The sequence below is a fragment of the Astyanax mexicanus genome, unplaced genomic scaffold (assembly GCF_023375975.1).
Source record: "Astyanax mexicanus isolate ESR-SI-001 unplaced genomic scaffold, AstMex3_surface scaffold_32, whole genome shotgun sequence".
NCBI classification, from domain to species: domain Eukaryota; kingdom Metazoa; phylum Chordata; class Actinopteri; order Characiformes; family Acestrorhamphidae; genus Astyanax; species Astyanax mexicanus.
The window spans coordinates 2,946,006-2,967,983 of record NW_026040042.1 but is presented as its reverse complement, the minus strand read 5'-3'; the positions used below and the strand labels follow the sequence as shown (position 1 = coordinate 2,967,983).

The following is a 21,978-nucleotide window of genomic DNA, read 5'->3' as shown; positions in this document are numbered from 1 at the left end:
ATAGAGGGAACTGTGTGTGTGTGTTTGTTATGGTGGATGTTTAAAATGGTGCAGTCCAGCAATCTGGCCATGCCCTAGCTGCGTGGGCCACGTAGGCTCCTGTTGCACCTGTAAGATTAACCAATCATTACCCAGGATTCCATAGGCGCATAGAGTGCACATAAAAAGCAACTGAACACTCTGGCTGCGTCCAGAAACTTTTGCTACTCCTCCTCTCCTACTCCTCCTTTCCTACTCCTCCTCTCCTACCCCGGAAGAAGGTGGAGGAATCGAGGAGAGGAGAGGAGGAGGAGGAATGGAGGGAAGGAGCTGTAATTGGGGAAATGGGACAGCTGATCCCTTTTACATAGGATGTTGACTACCGATGAACTGAGCCAATCACAACGCTCACTTTTAGCACATGCCGGATACTGCCCAGCCAATCACAGCTTCTGAATAAAGCTCCACATACAAAAATAAAAACGAGAGATCAATAAACACAATTCCAAATTCTAGAGATCAAGCTTCAAAGTGCAGCCTGATTAGCCATTGATGAAGGTTGCATATGTAAATATTAAATTATTTTAATAGTAAAATATTATTTCATTGAATGTAATAAAACAAATAACAAATCTTAATAAATAATAAATATAATAATACATATTATAATTTGCATACATGTTGAAGTGAAAAAATATTAGATGAAACAGCATCAATGGAACATTACTGTCACACAGCTAAATATTCAGATATTCCAATAAAATCCTGCTTACTCCCAGGCATTTTGGCCGCATCTCTGGCCAGTGAGATATATATCTATATATCTATCTATATATATATATATATATATATCTATATATATATATATATATATATATATATATATATATATATATATATATATATATACACATACAGCTTATCTAAACAAAAACATATATTAGTGCTTTACTGGCTGTATAATTAGATAAGGAACCTAGTTAATTAATATGTTTATGATGTATATTTGGGCATTGCCTGCTCCTCGCACTGCTTTTCGCGTGCTCTGTGGGCGTGGATGCAGTGATGTCATTGGAAAATCCTTAAAAGTCTTCCGGAGTAGGATACACTGATGTATCCTTCAATGGAAGCCTACTACAGGAGAATTTTAAGCGGCTTCTTTCGTCTCCTACGGTATTCGGACAGGCGGCAAGATGGCGTCACGAAATCAGTTTCCGGGTCACGGAGGAGAGGAGGAGGATCGGTAGGAAAAAGGAGACACTTTTGGGGTTTCTGGACGCAGCCACTGTTTGCAGTCTCCCCTCAGACAGTCTTAAGGCACTCCAAATCAGACTGATAACTTTCCACCAATCAGATGGCCTAATTACCTGTCGCTCACAAACTCTTTCTGAGCCAGACCTGCCCCTACATCAGTGTCAGAGCGCATGTGACAGCCAAAGGAGAACTGCAGGAGAAGAGACTAAACAATTCAGTTCCCTTTATTGCTGTGTGTCCATTTGAGTGTGAGTGTTTCTTGTTGTATCTTGTAGTTGGTTACATAATTATCTAGTTGTCATTCATCTTCGTTTGTAAATTTTGAGGACAGTTATCAGGTTGCTGATATGTTGTTTAAGTAGATTACCTCTTGGTATTATACGTATAACTGCTGAATCACAAGAGTCAGTGCATTTAGTGTATTTAGTAAATGTTTAATATAAAAACTGTAGGCTTTAATGACTAGGTGCCATTACTTGGTTCACTGCACCACTACTCAGTTAACTTAATCTTCATTTAATTGTTACCTTTATGTAAGTGTCTTAATTTACTGTTATAGAAACCACGGCTAACGGTTTCACGGCTGTTACTACATGGCTAATATCACAGCTGAGACTGGATGTGTGTGTGCTTTAATAAATCTTCATTCGGAATTGATGTCTGTCAAGAGGTCTGACCGGACTTCCTGTGGTGTTTGCTGAGTATATGCTATCAGCACCATAAATCCATAACTAACATATTCATGACTTCACCAGAGGACTTTATTGGAATGCATATTTATGCATAAGCAAATGTTTTGTTTGTAATGATGCAAGAAATAATTCACTTCAACACCTTCAGTTGCACTTATTTTAATCCACTGACTAATAATAATAATAATAATAATAATAATAATAATAATAATAATAATAAGGGGTGATTATGATGATTGATAATTATAAAGGGTTTAGTTACTAAATGTATATTAAAAAACAGGCTTGTATATCTATATGGAATAAAGCATAATTATCTCAAAAATATACTACTACACCTCTTTCCTAAGGTGTTTGTGTGTGTTTATATGTCAGTGTTTCTAATGGATTATCATTTCTCTCTCAGGCTGTATGGGTGTAATATATCAGATAAAAGCTGTGCAGATCTGGCCTCAGTTCTCAGCTCAAACTCCTCAAATCTGAGAGAACTGGACCTGGGTAATAATAAACTGCAGGATTCAGGAGTGAAGCTGCTCTCTGCTAGACTGAAGAATCCACACTGTAAACTGGAGAAACTGAAGTAAGATCATCAAAATACAACAAACAGAGCATCTCACCTTCACACACACACACAAACATAATCTCATAAGCAAATACAATTTATCAGGTGCGCTTGGTTCTGCTTCTATGTGGAGAAGTGGAGACAAATTGAAAAATATTATTTGGAAGGGAATGGGGTACTGCTATGTTTTTTATACTTTCTAAACTTAAAAAAATCAGCTTAGCAAAGACAATGTGTTTTTTTTTACAAGAACTTTTTACTCTCACTTTTATGGGTTTTGGCACTCAATTAATTGGTGCTTGAACACTCCTAAAAAGGTGAGCTCTGACTATGGGTTCTACACTTTTCCTCTCCCATTTATGTTTTATTTACTTCTAAACAAAAGGGTTACTTTAAGATCCTGCTCCTTTTCCTCCTTTTTTAGCTTTAATGCTTATTATATTTATTGATCACCCCATCCAAATAAATATTGAGAAATATATTTTTAAATGTTGTAAAACTAAAATATTTTGAAGATGTAGCCATGAGCCACTTTATTAACAGTGAAACTGGAAGACATTTTTTAAAACAAATATGGACACTGGTAATTGGTACCCTTCAGCTAAAATAAGATGAAAACCCAACAGTTAAAATTCATATAGTCACAATGTTTTTAAATGATTCTGTTGAATCACACTTCAAAAGAAATGTCAGATTTTCACTTCATTTTAATCACTTAAAATGATTTCTTAACCATATTTAGAGTTAGTCTGTGTGTGGAGGATATGTATATGTATTCATGAGGAAAACATTTACATACAAGTATGTAAATCATCTTCAGCATCACACACTTTAATTCACTGAATAATCACATACAATTTTTACATGAACTGTTCTATGTAATATATATGATATAGAATATATATATTCAAAACTCCTTCCTAAGGGGCATGTGAGTTTATATGTTGGTGTTTCTAATGGATTATCATTTCTCTCTCAGGCTGTTGGGGTGTAATTTTTCAGAGAAAAGCTGTGCAGATCTGGCCTCAGCTCTCAGCTCAAACTCCTCAACTCTGAGAGAACTGAATCTGGGTGATAATAAACTGCAGGATTCAGGAGTGAAGCTGCTCTCTGCTGGACTGAAGAGTTCACACTGTAAACTGGAGATACTGGAGTAAGATCATCAAAATTCAACAAACAGAGCATCTCACCTTCACACACACACACAAACATAATCTCATAAGCAAATACAATTTATCAGGTGTGCTTGGTTCTGCTTCTATGTGGAGAAGTGGAGACAAATTGAAAAATATTATTTGGAAGGGAATGGGGTACTGCTATGTTTTTTATACTTTCTAAACTTAAAAAAATCAGCTTAGCAAAGACAATGTGTTTTTTTTTACAATAACTTTTTACTCTCACTTTTATGGGTTTTGGCACTCAATTAATTGGTGCTTGAACACTCCTAAAAAGGTGAGCTCTGACTATGGGTTCTACACTTTTCCTCTCCCATTTATGTTTTATTTACTTCTAAACAAAAGGGTTACTTTAAGATCCTGCTCCTTTTCCTCCTTTTTTAGCTTTAATGCTTATTATATTTATTGATCACCCCATCCAAATAAATATTGAGAAATATATTTTTAAATGTTGTAAAACTAAAATATTTTGAAGATGTAGCCATGAGCCACTTTATTAACAGTGAAACTGGAAGACTTTTTTTAAAACAAATATGGACACTGGTAATTGGTACCCTTCAGCTAAAATAAGATGAAAACCCAACAGTTAAAATTCATATAGTCACAATGTTTTTAAATGATTCTGTTGAATCACACTTCAAAAGAAATGTCAGATTTTCACTTCATTTTAATCACTTAAAATGATTTCTTAACCATATTTAGAGTTAGTCTGTGTGTGGAGGATATGTATATGTATTCATGAGGAAAACATTTACATACAAGTATGTAAATCATCTTCAGCATCACACACTTTAATTCACTGAATAATCACATACAATTTTTACATGAATTGTAAGGGGCATGTGAGTTTATATGTTGGTGTTTCTAATGGATTATCATTTCTCTCTCAGGCTGTTGGGGTGTAATTTTTCAGAGAAAAGCTGTGCAGATCTGGCCTCAGCTCTCAGCTCAAACTCCTCAACTCTGAGAGAACTGAATCTGAGTGATAATAAACTGCAGGATTCAGGAGTGAAGCTGCTCTCTGCTGGACTGAAGAGTTCACACTGTAAACTGGAGATACTGGAGTAAGATCATCAAAATTCAACAAACAGAGCATCTTATCTTCACAGGACGTCCTCCGTCAGTTGTTAAAGCTACACTCTCAGCACAGATTTAAAAGCTGAAAGTTTCGTTCCTGTCTGCTTTATACCTGATAGATCATGTAGATCATGATCTCACTGAATTTGAGATGACTAGCTTTTAAATTCAAATTGTTACCTGATCAGGCAAAATCTAATAAATCAGCCTGGAGAAGAGCTTCAGCTTTCTGAATGTAGTTGATGACGCCATCACAAATCACATTTCATCATAAATATCATGTGTTCAAATCAAGTCGTTTCTGTAACACTATAGGAGAGAATTTTCTTCTATGCAAAGTAACAGTGATTTACTTATTTGTCTTTAACTCAGAGATTTGACATATCATGTGAGTAGCAATATTCTTCTACATATTGATACTAGGGCTGAACGATTAATTGCATTTGCAATAATCTCACGATATTTTTAAACGCGATTCTCTAACCGCACTGGCTGCGATTTGACTGGTCACGTGACTTGGGAGCGAGCCGAGGACGAGCGGAGCAAACCGGAGCAGGAGGCAGGGAGGTGGAGAAGTGAAGTCAACACAGCGCACTTTAGGGCGTTTTCACACCAGCTTTGGTCCGGTTAAAACGAACTCTGTTACTTTAGTGCGGTTTGATTGAGCAGGTGTGAAAACAGTAATCGCACTCGGGTGCGGATCAAAAGAACCGGACCGAGACCAGCTAGAGGAGGTGGTCTCAGTCCGGTATCAAACGAACTCTGGAGCGGTTCGCTTGTGGTGAGAACGTGATCCGGTCTCGATCGGATCCAGCTATTAAATATAAGCCATTTATTTGAGCTAAACTGCTGATAAAGCAAGCACAGTTTAAACTGATATATTAGCCAGATAACGCTAATTACCACAGCTATGAACAAACACTGTGTCCATGCACGCGCTGCATTCACAGCTCACAGCCGCGTGACTGTGTTTATTATGTATAAATCTGCGCTACACTGTGTTTGAAAGTGCAGCGTTCAGTGTTAAAGCTCAGATATTTGAGCTGGAACACAAAATCTTCTCGCTGTATTTACTTTTTTTGTATATTTATATTTAATGTACTCCCCTGTCAGACAGCTCTGACCAATCAAAGGACACAGGCTGCTCGCGTGGTTTATTGATGCGCATTTTGGTGCGTTTACATTTATGCCTATGGGAAACCAGACCGAACAGAGCGAGAAAACGCTCCAAGTAAACAAACTTATTAGAAACGAACTACAGGTGTGAAAACGCCCTTGTTGCACAATGGCTTCAGGTTCGACAGAACACATCAGTTGTGTAGAATTACTTTTGCTTTAAAAAAGATGCTGCTGCTCAACGTCAGGTATTGTGCTAAACGTGCCTTGCTACTGTTACTACGATGCGAGGTAACACTACAAACCTTTTTCAGCATTTAAAAAAAACACCACAAAGCCTCGTATGGTATTTGCAAGGCTAAAATGCCAACGACCAGTGCTGCATCTTCAAATACAGAAAATAACGAGTTGGTTAAAGCAGATTCTCTTTATGTTTTTTGCACTTTAATGTTTCCTGATGTTACTAGCTGGAGAGCAGTAAGTAATTTTTTATATCTATTGTTTTTTCTAATAAAAAAATTGTGAAAAAGAAAAGCTGTTTATCTATTTATTTTTCTATAAAAAACAAATGGTGAAAAGGAAAAGCTATTTATCTATTTATTTTTCCATAAAAAAAACAAATGGTTAAAAAAAACATATTTTTTTTTGCTTTATTGTTATCTGTGCTTTAAATAAATCTGACATTGTTTATTATTAAACAGATTGATTTATTGCTTCTGTTTGTTGAAAAATAATCGCATTTTAAATCGCAATCGCAATTTATAGATAAAAAATTGCAATTAGATTATTTTCCAAAATCGTTCAGCCCTAATTGATAGTGTCTCCCTTTACACTCCTAGTGTGTGAATATAACTGTACACTCATCTGTTGTACTTTTCACTCATTCTCTCTGCAGGCTGATGAACTGCAGTATTACAGAAGAAGGCTGTGCAGCTTTAGCCTCAGCTCTGAAATCAAACCCCTCACACTTAATAGTGATGAATCTGAGCCTCAATAATCCAGGACAGTCAGGAAAGAAGCTGCTCTTTGATCTAAAGAAGGATCCTCACTTTAAACTGGAGACACTATAGTGAGTTACTGAATTACTCTCTCTGAAACACACACACACACACACAATTGATGGTCACCTACAGTGTTTTAGAGTTGGGTTCAAGTTAACTTGTTAAGGTTATAGAGTGGACAGGTAGAGTGCTCTAATTAATGGTGGTTTTGATTGGATAAAATAAAAACAGTATGTTTGGGTTGTAACTGAGTTCATGGTTGGGCAGTGATGATAAGCAACCACTGTTTGTAGCTGAGAGTCAGGTGGGTTACATCACATCATGGCCAAGAACTTCCTGTTTTTTAAAGGGAGGAGGTGTTTGATTGACCTGCAGAGCGAACCAGATCAGACCATTATGTTAGTAAAGTTTAGGGTGAAAACAGACCTGTGTGAAACAGAGTGTGTTACTGTGGTTCACAGTCACTGGAAATATTGTATCAACTTTAATCAAACCTGTTTAACTTTTAAACACAGGATGAACTTCACAGCCGTGAGTGAGAATATATTACTCTCTAAGACTTAAAAGCGTGTCCATATCTGACCAGTCTTTCCTGTTTTCTCTTCTACAGCATCTAAAGACCTGACCTGCTCTCTTCATCACTTAGTTTTTACCACTGATCCAGGTTATCTGTACTGTAATGACCGCCAAGGAGACACAGAGGACAGAAGCATTTTCACAAGGAAATGGCTCTCTTTATTTAATGCATGGAGAGTGAAAACAGACTAGCTCTGGCTCTGAGATACTGGCCAGGTGGCCAAACTGACTACCCTGCTACTCTGCATGGCCCCTCCTAAAATAGCCGGAGGACAGAAACACACACACAATACTTGCCACAATACTGTACTGGAGTAATTATTTTTCAGATTACTTTTTACTCCTACTCATTTTGTATTCATTATCCAGCTTTTACAAGTATTTGGTAAAGCTTTATTACTGTATTCATTATCCAACTGTATAAATCATGTTTTAAAGCCATATTACTGCATTCATTATCTACATGTTTTAAGTATTTTTGTTGTTGTGCACCATTAAAAGACCCATATGTGTGTCCTTAAACAATAAAGTTTTACCTTCTGAGTTCCAATGTTTATTATTCTAAACTGTGACATAGTTTGACCATTAGCTGCAGATTCTTAATAACTATAAATACCACAGTTATTTGAACAGTGAATTCATATTCAAAATGTGCTAAACAGTTTTATACTTTTTCTAATCAAATGTACATTTGGTCAGTTTTATTTAAGCACTGATGATATAAAAATAACAAATTTATAACAATACTGTCACGCCTTAGCCTGTGTCTGTCTCTGTTTTCCTGTCTTGTGTCCCTAGCCATGTGCTTTTTTGTGCACATTGCATTGTTTTGGTTATCCTTCTGTCTCCGCTCCAGCCCTGCCTTAGCCATTAGTGTTGTAACCTCTTGTCTCATTTGTTACCCCACCCTCTCATAGCTTCCACAGGTGTCCCTAATGTGTCCCTGAGTATATATACCCCATGTGCTCCCTTTGTTGCCTGTTGTGCTTTTTGTTTGACTCCGTCCTGTTCAACCCTGTCAGGATGTTTATAGTTGTTTTTGTCTACACAGTTCTGGTTGGTTTTCTCTATATTGTTTGATTCCATGTTAGTTATTTTTACTTCTTTGTTTGTAAGGATCATGTTTAGTCATTTGTTTTTTAGTCTTAGTGTTTATTTCTTTGTTTCGATTTCTTTGTTTGATTTGTAATGTCAAAAAAGAATAAACCTGATTTGCCTTTGCATCCTGCCCCCACCTCTATGTTACAGTACAGTAAAACATTGTTATATAATCCAGCTCAACTACCTAACATTTTTGCACATTAGATTAGTATTCTTAACATTTAGTGCTCAACATATAGACCATTTCAATGAGGAAAACAATAACAAAGCTACTGCGCATGTCTGTTCCTTTGACGCTTCCGGTGGCATTATTTTCAAGTATACAGCTGTCAAAATGACAAGCGCATATTTCGCTCCCGAACATGATAATAATGATAATAATGATCAAACCTCTTGATAATAATGATAATAATGATCAAACCTCTTCTCCTGATTCTTTTTATAAGGATTTAAGAGGGAAGTTTTTTCCTCTGATTTAAAACGCTTGCCATTGGTGACCTACCGAGATGTGCATCCCTACCTCGTTGAAACGGAGTGTGTTTACACCAGAGAGGCAGTGAAAGCGTACTGCAGTTTGGACGCATATAATTAATTACTTTCTCAGTGGAAAAGTTGTGAATATTTGTTCCTGTAGAAGAGAAGCATCACTATAGTGTATGATGTGGTTGTAGCGAGTCAGATGCTATCCAACACATACAACACAACACGGACACTGTAACTGCATGGCAGGTCAGCAGTGTGAAAAACGAAAGCAGGCGTGTTTACTATGGAGGATCAAAAATAACATAAGTATAAATAAATGTTGAAATAAATAAATGAATAAATAAATAAATGTTGACATAAATAAATGCACATATAAATTAATATATAAATGAGAAATGTATTTATTAATTTATTTATTTACCTATACAATTATTTGTGCATGTATTTAATTATTTATATATTCATTTTAACATTAATTTATTTATTAATTAATTTATTTATATATTTATACATTTATATGTGTATTTATTTATACTTATGTCATTTCCTCCATAGTTTACTTCTTTAAAGAACAATTTGACCTGATTTTCAATGTTTGTGACTCTCAGATAAGGTGAAGTTTGCGTTCATGTTAAATTAAGATACGTCCACTGTTTTGAACGCTGTTTACCCCTAAACGGAAGTGTCCTAGGAACAGCTACGTCACTTCCTACGCTCATGAATATTCCTCTGAAACGTCTTTACAAATATGCAGCGTACAAACATCCCTTAGGACAATGCTAAAAATAATAATTATTGCACGCACACCAAATCTCCTGAGCAGCTGACAATCTCTTAACCTGTGCACTGAATTTATTTGCCTGATTGGGTGAGAGTTAATAAGCAATCTGAAAGCAGGAACCATTAAAGGGGTGGTGCTCCACTGGCCTTTTTACAAGAGTGGGACAACATTTCCTACTTAATAAACAAGTAAAAATGACCCAACAAGCAGTGTTTCTCTCTTAAAACAGTGGCTCTGCTAGCAGAGCCCTAAATCCACCTTTGACCCCAACACCAGGAGAGTAAATTCCACCTACCTCTGGAGCCAACTATAGTAAACACACAAACATAACAAACATAACTCCAAAACTCCACTAAAGATTCTAATGTATATTATGTTTCTGAAAGTAAAATACTCAACATATTAAACTTAAACTATTTATTGTTAAACACTACAGAGAATGCATTCAGTGCACTTAAGAAATATGGCCATTTACTGGTGCAACATAAAAAAAAACAATCTGTTTATAAATGCATGGGGTAAGCTAACTACTAGCCTGGTAGCCTGCAAACACAATTATCCAAACAAAAAAAACAAACAAACAAATTCCTTAACCTTAAGAGAGCAAGGCATCCCCAAAATGTACATCGGTTTATGATTAGGGAGACAGCATGATTTCATTTAGACAGCACAAGTGTCTGAATTAAACAGTTTATTCACCATTAGCATAGCCTTACCTATAGTTTTAGCCTGAAAGTGGTGTTACTTATGAATGCAAATTAGTTAGGAATTTAAAACAAACATCAGGCTTACAGCTGCACCTGGCATTCAGTTTTTGTCTCTATGTTTTCTGGTGTTACTCAGCTAATGAAAAAAAAAACTGAGAATGAATACAGAGGAGAATACCCACTGGGGAATTGCTTTACAGTTTTTAGACACTAAAGGTGCTCCTGAGTTAATCCAAAATTAATGGGTTTATCATAGGGACAATTGAGCAAAATCAGAGTTTATAAAATATTTAAGCCACTCTGGCTGTAACCTTTTATCTGTTACATTGTAATGCATTTAAATACTTTTTATTTATCATCTGCAATGATGTGTGTATATTTACAGATAGATTTTCTTGTGTATATTTTTGAACGTTTTGTATTAAGTGAGATATTCTTATCTATTGATGCTGATATTATTTATAGTGTATATATTAAAAATGATAGTTACTATTAGTAATTATAATTTGTAGTTTATTCATGCCTCATTATGCAAAAAGCGATATATATTCTGTGTAAACCGGTCTTTGGCGGCACCGTGTGGCCGCTGTGTGTAACTGCAGGTGCTGCTGTAACCGGAAGCGGCAGTGTTTGAATCATAGGCTGTATATAGCTGGACAGAGCATCATCTCTCAAAAGTGAAGCCACCACAGGTCGGGCACCTGCTGTTCGGCTGCAGAAAGCTGTGTAACCCCACCCATCCCCATAGGTTTCAATGGCAAAACAGACAACTTTCAATCACGTTTTTTTTTCTAATATACTGTAATTCTACCTCCTTTATTTAAATGCAGCAGCTAGTGTAACCTCTGATTATATTGCCATTTTTTAATATCCCCACAGAATTCGTTTTTTAAAACATTATTCAGCTCTATTCAAAAAAGGTGTGGTTAATGTAAAAGGGCTGGTTATGGGCGGGACCAATAACAGACCGTCAGCTCCGCTCCGCCCCGCTCTGCAGTCTGTGACCTCAGCCCTCAGGGGCGTGGTTATTTAAATGAGTAGGCTGTTTCTCCACATTCTTTCTCCCTCCTCTGGACTCTACTGCGCAGAATCTGGTGTCAGGATTGGCCAACATGGTGGAAGATTTTGGCTTGATTTTCATTGAATGAATGGGAACAGTGACACGACGTCCATCTTTTTTTACAGTCTCTGGTTTTAATATAAATATGAGTATGGCTGGGCCGGGCGCGCGGCCCGCGCTGCTGTGCGCTGCGGCTTTAATGAACTTTATATTGGTGTTCGGTACCGGAGCGGACCTCGTTAGATTCCTCTCTTTCCGCGCCATTTATCACAATATCACGGGCGGAGCGCCGCTGAGCGGAGGTGAGTTCAGCCTTTACCCACCTGTTAAACGGGGTGCTGAACTTGACGTCAGCACAACAATGATGAAAGCTAGGGCTGATTTAGTTAGCAGCAATCGCCTCAGTTTGTCCGACAAGAACAAGGAGATGTAGGTTCCAAAACTGTTTATTCACACACCCTTGTGAACATGCCACTCAGTTACTGTACTGATCACTCAACAATTGACATATGTATGTGTGTGTGGTTTCTATTAACAGAAATGAAGAAAACATACACACTTGTTAAATTAATGCAATAAACAAATATATAACAAATAATATTGGGTGCATCACAAACTAAATCCTGAATGTCAATTAAAACATGAATAAAGTGAAAAGAAATAATGTTTACTAGTAAGATTTAGCTGCTATATAATAACTAAATTATATCTCACATCTGTACTAACAAATCTGTACTAACAATTTATTGACAATACAACACAGTCAAGGTAACAGTACCAAAACTGCACTGTCTATCCGCATACAAAACAATATAATGCTGCTATGGTATCGAAATTAACATCTAACCAACATTTAACTGTTTATTAAAACTAAACTGAGCTAAACACAGTGGTAATCTCAAACAACAAACTAACTTCAAAACAAACACCAGCGTTCTATACATCACTAAACAGGTCAAGACACAAACACATAAATAAAACTCACAGTCTCATGGACGCACGATAAACAAATGTCCGTCTGAAATCCTTAAAACATCCAAACTTAGCTGTGCTGATATCTGTTCACTCCTGCGATCTCCTAACTCTGCACAGGAGCAGCTCCAGGTGGCCCCAATGCTGGCTAATTACTTGAGCTCTCTGATTGGTGCCTGAGCTGCAAGAGCATGAGCTCAGCACGTGAACAAACCCTGGTTTACACACACACAACAGGGGGGGAGGGGCGCGCGCAGCTGGAAACAGCGAGTATGAGGGACAGTATTTTGAACACCACCTAAATAACTACCTAACTACCCAACCTCACCTCCTACTGACCTGTTTATACAGTAAAACCCCACAAATATCCGTTTACAGCGCATTAAAACACTCTTACACACTGTTTACACCGCGGAGCAGCGCTAATCCGCTCTATTCTCATTAATAATATCTATATTAACCGGAGAAATAAAGAAGATAAAGTGTAATAAATGAATCACTCAATAAATTATTTAATCAATTAAAGGCTTCAATCAGGTTAAACTGAAATAAAGAACTAATAGTTATATATGAATCAATGGATTTTTGAAAAACAAAGAAAAATTATTAGATTATTAGAATATAAATCACATTACGATATTTTATTGTGCTGCAGTATATATTGCATTATTAAAAATAATTTTCTCCAGATTTCCTCAGATGTCAATGATTCAACATATATCTCACAGTAATGCATTCCACCAAAATGGTGTAAAATACCATTCATTACTCTGTAGGTAAAAGTATAGATACTAGAATTTTAAATATTTCTGTAGAAATTGAAGTATCAACTTAAGGATTTCTGCTCTTAAAGTAAAAGTGTAAAGTACTGGTTTCAAAAATTCCTACAACATAAAAATCAATTAAGCAATCAACCTTTATTTTCTCTAAATAATATAGCGATGGACATAAAACACAGTAAGAACAACAATTAAGACAAAAAACAACAATTAATATTCAATGATAAAAAGATAACTAATACAATGTAATAAAACTAAAAGCAAATGAATAGATTATAAACACTAATAAGTAATATAGGTAATTAAAACAAGATGTTCATAACTGATAATTCGCCCATATAGCATAATTAATCCAACACCCATTCCAAATATACAGAGCTATAAATTACAAATATATATGTAGGAAATAGTATTATATATTTCTAAAAGTATGTTACTCTTATAAATATAAGTAATATTAACTGTTCACTGATAAAGTTTAGTTAACCAAATAAAGATTGATTTAATGTTTTTAATCACAGTTAAGACTTTCCATATAAAATAACAATATATCATTCTCCATTTTCTGTAGAATTTTGTTATTTTATTTTAGGTGAATAAATATTGAGCAAATAAACTTTTAACTATGACGAAGAACTAAACTCAGTAGATAATATAAACTAAACAATATAAAAAATATTTTTTTTAATGTTAAAATAAAGGAAATAATAGATTTCTCCTGAAAGAGAAATAGCAGATATGTTTTTTTTTGTTAGAAGGGCTCAGTTCATACTTTACACTTGAACAGTTTGTTTTAGTTAAGAAACAGCTGATAACAGTGTAAATACAAATTTCACATAAATTACATAACATTTTATTTTTGATCCAGCTACAATATAAAAATATCAAAGTCTTAATATGTTAATTTATGGTGCTTTCTCACTCCATTGTTTGTTAAAGTGAGTGTGTGATGAAGATGTGTTTCATCTGTCCTTCTGAACTGGTTTATGATGGGCTGGAAATATATGTTGGTGATTAAAACTAGGCTGCAATTCTGATAATTAATCATGTGCTGCATCAATTTTAGTAATTTTTAAATGTTTAAAAATATGTCTTAATATCTTAATGTGGTGAAACTTAGCACTGAAACTCAGACACCAGAATTTTCTGAAGGCTAGATAATAATATTAGAGAAAACAACATGAACAAATAGTAAAATATATTTATACTAAACAGCAGAATCTGATTCAGGTACAGCTCTAGTTCTGAGACGTTTCCTCCTGACATGGTTTCTACTGAGAGACGTACTTTAGTGGTTGGAATTCTGTTTTTTTCTTAGCTTATTGAAGAAATGTTAGAAATAATTTTATTATTAATGTAACTAATATGATTTATATTCTCAGGGCAGTGCCAGTGATTCCATAGAGAGGTTCCACTTTGCATTATCAGCCCATGATGCTTCAGTGCTCTCTGTGTATTTATAGTCCTGTGAGTTTAACACTTCATGACTAAGAGCTGCTGCTCCACAAACTTCACCCACAGCATCCATGACCCTGATCACCATCTTCATCTGGACTCTGATCTTCTGGACTCAAGGTAAGACCTCAGCCAGCAGACTGAACTACAATAGAAATGATGTTCAATTCAGTAAAGTATAAAAACCTTAATGATGGTCTTGAACTCAGTCTCTGTTCCTTCTTCTGTTTTCTTATGTCGTCACAGAGTCCAGAGGTCAGGCCACCATCGCTCAGACTCCTGCAGTTAAATCTGCTCTTCCAGGAGAAACAGTCTCCATCAGCTGTAATGCTAATGTTGCTGTCCACAACGACTGTAGCAGCAGATATGACTGTGTATCCTGGTATCTGCAGAAACCTGGAGAAGTTCCTAAACTCCTGATTAAACTCGCAAACCAGTTACACTCAGGTATTCCAGCTCATTTCAGTGGCAGTGGATCCAAGACTGACTTCACTCTGACCATCAGTGGAGTCCAAACTGAAGATACAGACTGTCTGATGGATCATTACAACACTTATAAGCTTAAGTTTCTCACACAGTGATATTCAGTCGTACAAAACCCCCCTGCAGGTGCTGAGGGGGAGGATGTGAAACAGCACAATCACACACTCTGTGGAGGAAAGGAAACACACACCACACCAGCACACAACTCAACACACACATATCTATGAACAACCACAGAGCCATCATTCATACAGCACTTCAGATACACTCTGTTAGAGCTATTTGTGCTCCTACTGCTCATCTGTTGCTGGTGGACAGGTTTCTGTTGGTGTGGTGAGGGATAAACATAAGTATAGTCAGTGTACTTCACTAAATATTCAAGATTAACAACATTTTACTGTAATAAACAACCTCAATAATTATCCACTCAATAACTCTGAGCTAATAGTTTGTACTCATGTTGTTTGGGTAGAGTTTATCCCATATTTTCACTAGATATTACCTCAATAGAACAGCTCTGATACACTAAAGAAGTAAGGTAAAGTGGTACAGACTGGTTTACTGGCTGTACAAAAACCTCCTGCTCTAAACACACCTACAATACCATAATACTGGATTCTATAATATATATATATATATAGCAACCAACTAGCAATTGCTTAGCAACACCATAGCAACCACCACAGATATCATAGCAACACCTTAGCAACCACCTAGCAACACCTTAGCAAGTACTAGCAACTGCTTAGCAACATCATGGCAACACCACGGATACCATAGCAATGCCTTAGCAACCACCTATCAACACCTTAGCAACCAACTAGCAACACCATAGCAATCACCATAGCAATCACCACAGATATCATAGCAACACCTTAGCAACCACCTATAAAACTGCTTAGAAACATCATAGCAACCACCACAGATACCATAGCAATGCCTTAGCAACCACCTAGCAACACCTTAGCAACCAACTAGCAAATGCCTTGCAACACCAAAGCAACCACCATGGATACCATAGCAATGCCTTAGCGACAACCTAGCAAGACCTTAGCAACCACCTAGCAACTGCTTAGCAACATCATAGCAACCACCATGGATACCATAGCAATGCCTTAGCAACTGCTAAGCAACATCATAGTGACCAACACGGATACCATAGCAATGCCTTAGCAACCACCTGTCAACTGCTTAGCAACATCATAGCAACCACCATGGATACCATAGCAATGCCTTAGCAACCACCTAGCAACCACAGACACCATAGAAAGCGCCTTGCAAAATCATAGAAACGACCATAGCTGCGCAACCATCCTGTGTTTCCTTCAGGAAATGCACTTTTCTATTTTAATAATGGCGTCATCTACAAACTCTAGATCCCACTGTTTTATTAATGATCCAACAAGAATCATATTAAAGTATTAAACTATCTAAACCCAGATCACACCCAGATCACACCTTCCACAACAGACCAGCACATACCAAACTTCATAAAGCCTAAACCCAGACTTTTAAAAGTGTAGAATTAATCAGAGTTTCTCAGACTAATAACTAATGAAAACTTAAAAACCTTAAAACATGTTTGATGGGAAAATGTGCAGCTTCCAAATCAAATTCAGCTCCAAACATTTGACTCTAGACTTCAACAAAAACCCTCAATAGAAAACCAGTTAAAACTACTAAAACTACAGTAGATTTAAACTTTAAATTTTACTCCAGCAGAGAAAGTCCTCTGACTCTGATATTAACAGATTTAATTCCCTTTTCTCACATCTGTAGAACAAAGCTGCATCCAGACTTATGTGATGATGATGATTTTGTGCACTTGGGGTAAAACACAGCGGTTGGAGATTGTAATGTTCATAAACACAAAGAAGAGAATCCATCAATGATTGTTCAGCATGAGAATGAGAACCACAGTGAAAGTGCTGCACCGAGAGACTCCAGTCAAGAACAGATCTTTTACTGCTGAAATAAAGTCAGTAATTAGAGGCAGACTGGGGGAAATTTACTGAATCATTTCTACTTTTACTAACAACACTTCAGAAACACAGAGAGCTCTCCTTACAGTTTCTATTTTACAACTGCTGAGAAGCATTTACCAGTACTTTAGATTTTACTTTATCTAAACTCTAAATACAGCACCACACCTCCCTCATACAATTAACCAAACAGTTCATTTCCTGCACAAAAGCACATTTTGTCGTCACAAAAACACAAAAACCTGATTTAACATCAACTAATTCTTTCAAAACACAAGAACGCATGTTCTCTGTTCCAGAGCTACGTATAGTCAATCACAGTGCAACCACTGTTAAAATAATAAAAGCTACTGACATTACAGAAACAGCATCATGATTGTTTTTATATAAAAATACTTGAGTATCAAATGTGAGCAACATATTGTCTAAAAGTTGTTGAGTGATATTTATTTTATAGAACTATAGAGTAGAATAAAAAGTGCACTATAGGACTCTGTGGCGTGGCCTAAACTTTCCCTTCCATTACTTTAACTTTTATACTTTTTACTGTATTTTTGATAACAGAACTTTTACACTTTTACTTGAGTAAAAGTTGATACTTGAGTTGATGCTTCAACTTCTACAGAAGTATTTATATTTTAAACTCTAGTATCTATACTTCTACCTACAGAGTAATGAATGTAAATACTTTTGGCACCTTTGTTCCTCTTCCTTATCCTGACCCAACTCTTCCTCTCTCCCTTGTCCTGGTTTAACTCCACCTTTTCCTGGAGTAACTATTACTTTCCCTCCATCCAGAGATATTCTCTCTCTCTCTCTCTCTCTCTCTCTCTCTCTCTCTCTCTCTCTCTCTCTCTCTCTCTCTCTCTCTCTCTCTCTCTCTCTCTCTCTCTCTCTCTCTCTCTCTCTCTGTATGAGCTCCAATAGCTACACTGGCCACACTCAGTCCAAAACAAAAATCCCCTTTTTTATGTGTTCATGTCACTGACAGCATTATGTCTAATGATAAAATCCAGTTCCAGCTCTGATTGGCTTGTCATATTCTTTTATTTATTATTAATAATGTGTAGATTGAAAATTGTATATTAGTTATAATAGATTTACACATGATATTGTTGTAAAAACAGCAGTTATATACTGTATTTAAGGTTTGTAACATGAGATATGTAATTTTAGCATGCTGTATTAAAGCAATTGTAAATAAGATAAGAAAAATCCAGAACTGTGTTAGTGGATAATTTAGTTTGTTAATAAAATGTAAGCATGTATAAAACATGCTAATTGAATACATATTGTGTGATCGCTACATGAACTGTATGAACAGTTTAGTCCACAACAGACAGATGTTGAGTTAAGCGTATTTAGAGTTATGAAAATGCGAATACAGATCAGATAAAAGCATGTTAGTGATTGTAAAAAACTGTAAATAGACCAGAGCTCATGTGGAGCAGATGATGAATGATGAGATAAGAGGAAGCTCTCTGTCTCCCTCTGGTGGTGGAAACCAGTCTAGCAGCAGGTCTGGATTCAGGCTGAGTGGTGGCTCTCTGCCTCCCTCCTGTGGGGGGATGCCAGCTCTCCCTCACAGCTACTGTCTGTAATGATCATGTTTGCAGTGTAAAGAGAGACTTTTAGCATTAATGCTGCCTGTTTATTTCATATATTAATAAAGTGCAGTGTTTAGTTTATTTTACTGTTGTTTCTATGTGTTGATTTTCTAGTGCAGTCTATTGGCTGATCAGCTGCTGGAAGCTCATCATTAATCTATTAAATTAATCTAGCTCTTAGTTACTCTTACAAAAGAATTACTATGGTTTTACTATGATTTTATATAGTAACTATAGTTATTGCATATATAACCATAACATTACTCTGAACTACTGTGCTTCCTTATGATCACTATGTTTAATTAATGATGCTGCCATAGTTTTACTATTGTAGTTTATAGTTATAGACATAGTTATGTGGTATCTGTGATTCTACCATTAAAAATACTGAGACACATAATGCTAATTATTACACTGGCTGTTCAGCTGTTCTGTAGTATAGTAGTTATTATACAGTTATTACACAGTTATTATACAGTTATTAATGATTATCTCTTTAACTACTAGGATGATTTATGGTGAATATATTATTAACATATTGAAATGTGACACTGCTGTAATTTTAATATGGTATCATACAGTACAGATGTTATTATCCTAATGAAATAATTATAATAATTACAGTGGCTTGCAAAAGTGTTCATACCCCTTGAACTTTTTCACATTTTATCACCTTACAACCACAACCTTAAATGTATTTTATTTAGATTTTAAATGATAGACCAACACAAAGTAGCACACAACTTTGAAGTCAAACGAAAATGATACATGGTGTGACGTGCAAAAGTATTCAGACCCCTTTACTCTGAAACTCCTAAATAAAATCCAGTGCAATCAATTGCCTACACAAGTCACTTAATGAGTTAATAGAGTTAATCCAGCTGTGTGTAATTTAGTCTCAGTATAAATGCAGCTGTTCTGTGAAGGCCTCAGTGGTTTGTTAGAGAACACTAGTGAACAAACAGCATCATGAAGACCAAAGAACTCACCAGACAGTTCAGAGATAAAGTTGTGGAGAGGAAGTTTAAAGCAGGGTTAGGTTATAAAAACACCTCCTTTTAAGCTTTAAAGGTCACCTTCCGCGAAAATCCGATTTTTCTTGTTTTTTGTGGAATACAGTAGGTCTCTCCGAGTTGAATGTGTACACCTGCACATTAAACTGTTTTGCAGCCCCCATTGTCTGCAGGAGCTAAGCAAAGAAATCCCCCCTCCCCCCCTCCGAAAAACGGGTGAATTTTGAATTATCTTTCTGCCTACGTAGGCAGAAACTCACAGACCAGCCCACCTTGGCTCGAGAAACTCCCAGAGGCGGAGCTGAAGCGACGCAACATCACCGCTCATCAGTTAGGAGGTGGGAGGCAGTGAGCGGCAGAGCGGTGGAGGGGCGTCGCAGTGCTCCTAGCCAATCAGAGGAGAGATATTTGCATGCTGTTTGCATGTATGAATATTCATGAGCAAAGCTGGAATCCGGTCATTTTGGACACACCCCTAAAACAGTCCATTAAAAAAGAGCTATACAGAGACACCTGAGCACTTTTTTTTTTACAAAAACGGCTCACATGTCATTCATTCATACTTTCATTTTAAAATGAAAGAAAAAACGACGGAAGGTGACCTTTAAGCATCCCAAGGAGCACTGCTCCACAGATGTATTTCACTACATTATACAGATATATCCTATATAAAGATGTATAAACTGGCCTATTTTAATTTTGACTGGCAGGAGTTCAACCAATGAGAAGCAGGCATGAGCTGGATCAGACTCTGACTCCAACCTGGACGTTTCTACAGTCAAACACGAGCATTACAACAAGCTCAGATCAATAATCCTGGAATAATTAATGTTGTAGTGTTTAATATCCCATAACTCATCATGTACAGAGTGAATAATCACTACAGCTCAGTACTGAGGGGGGAGTTGTGGGTCTGAGGACATTTTTCAGCCCAAAAACACAGAAGATTCTCTAACAGGATAAAATTCCTTAAATCATTTGGGGAGATAGTTCAACATGTTGGAAGGGAGAACAGAACTGCAGTTAGATTAAATGTAGAACAAAACTAAACCATAGTACAGTTTAATGCAGGTCGTATCATAGAGCAGAACTTACACACCTAATCTGAAAGTAGAAGAAATGAGAACTTCAGACTTCCCTAATTTCCAGTGGAAGTTGAGGTAAAATAGTTTCTCAATATAGTTTTGTTGGACATTCAATTCAATTCAATTTTGACTCAATGTAAACAACATATAGAGAAATAAAGGAAATACTTACTGCTATTACATTACTGAAGCCAAGTTTCTCCTGAAAATAAGCATATGTATCACTTATGGGTCAGTGTTTATTATGTAGTTTAAATATTACAAAATGTCAGGCCGTGTTAGACGACCTCAGTATTGTCTGAGAGGCTCCAGACTCCAGAAAGTAAATGAGAGAATCTCCTAAAACAGATAAAATGATGATAAAGTTCAGTAAGATGTTATTTAATCAGAACTGTGATGTATTATTATTTACTGAATACCAGAGTCAGAACATATCCTGCTGTTTGTGCATCAAATATTCAAGTAGTCTTTTCACCTCAGCAGACCGTGTTCAGCTTTCACTGAGAATCAGCTGCATAAATCTGTGTGTTCAGGTAGAGTCTCACCTGTTCAGGCAGGCAGGTGGAGAGAGTGCTCTGATTGGTCTGATTGTGTGTGTGTGTGTGTGTGTGTGTGTGTTTACAGGATTTTTACTGGAGAAACACACTTAAGTCAGGAATTGGCTAAATCAATGTTTATTTAAAAGCAAAAATCTCACATAGATACTTAGAATGGCTGGGTAACGGTCCTAATTCAAATAACAGTGTGAGAGTGAAATTTAGTCACACAAATGATAGATGTCTTACAACCAAACCTTTCCATATGAATAGACCACCAAACACCATACACCAATACAAGTTGATAAAGGGATAAACTTAAAGTAAAAACAACAGAAAACTTGGTGTACCAGGATGAGTAACTATACCATAAAGCAAGTCTAAATATGAATAACTAGTCCCACTATAAAAACACTAGGAAATTAACAAAGATTATAACTAACTTATATACTGTCCGTACGAGGAACCCAAAAACTAAACTAATAGGGTACTATGAAACACA

The 21,978-nt window shown here is 36.3% G+C and overlaps 2 protein-coding genes and 1 gene segment (V, D, J or C); all 3 read left to right on the top strand.

The window, feature by feature from the left end:
* The window catches only part of LOC103029152 (NACHT, LRR and PYD domains-containing protein 3-like), a 442,571-nt gene extending 437,841 nt beyond the window's left edge, over positions 1-4,730 (top strand). Inside the window, exons 18-20 of the mRNA XM_049473016.1 lie at positions 2,332-2,505; positions 3,467-3,640; positions 4,553-4,730. Coding sequence (XP_049328973.1) covers positions 2,332-2,505; positions 3,467-3,640; positions 4,553-4,730 — 526 coding nt within the window. The remainder of the gene's footprint in view (positions 1-2,331; positions 2,506-3,466; positions 3,641-4,552) is intronic.
* LOC125789903 (NLR family CARD domain-containing protein 3-like) overlaps positions 1-21,978 on the top strand; it is a 335,798-nt gene that overhangs the window by 157,106 nt on the left and 156,714 nt on the right. The gene's annotated exons all lie outside the window — the stretch shown is intronic.
* LOC111190465 (probable non-functional immunoglobulin kappa variable 6D-41) lies at positions 14,641-15,351 on the top strand. The segment is given in 2 exon segments: positions 14,641-14,890; positions 15,017-15,351. Coding segments are annotated over 2 exon segments (384 nt in total).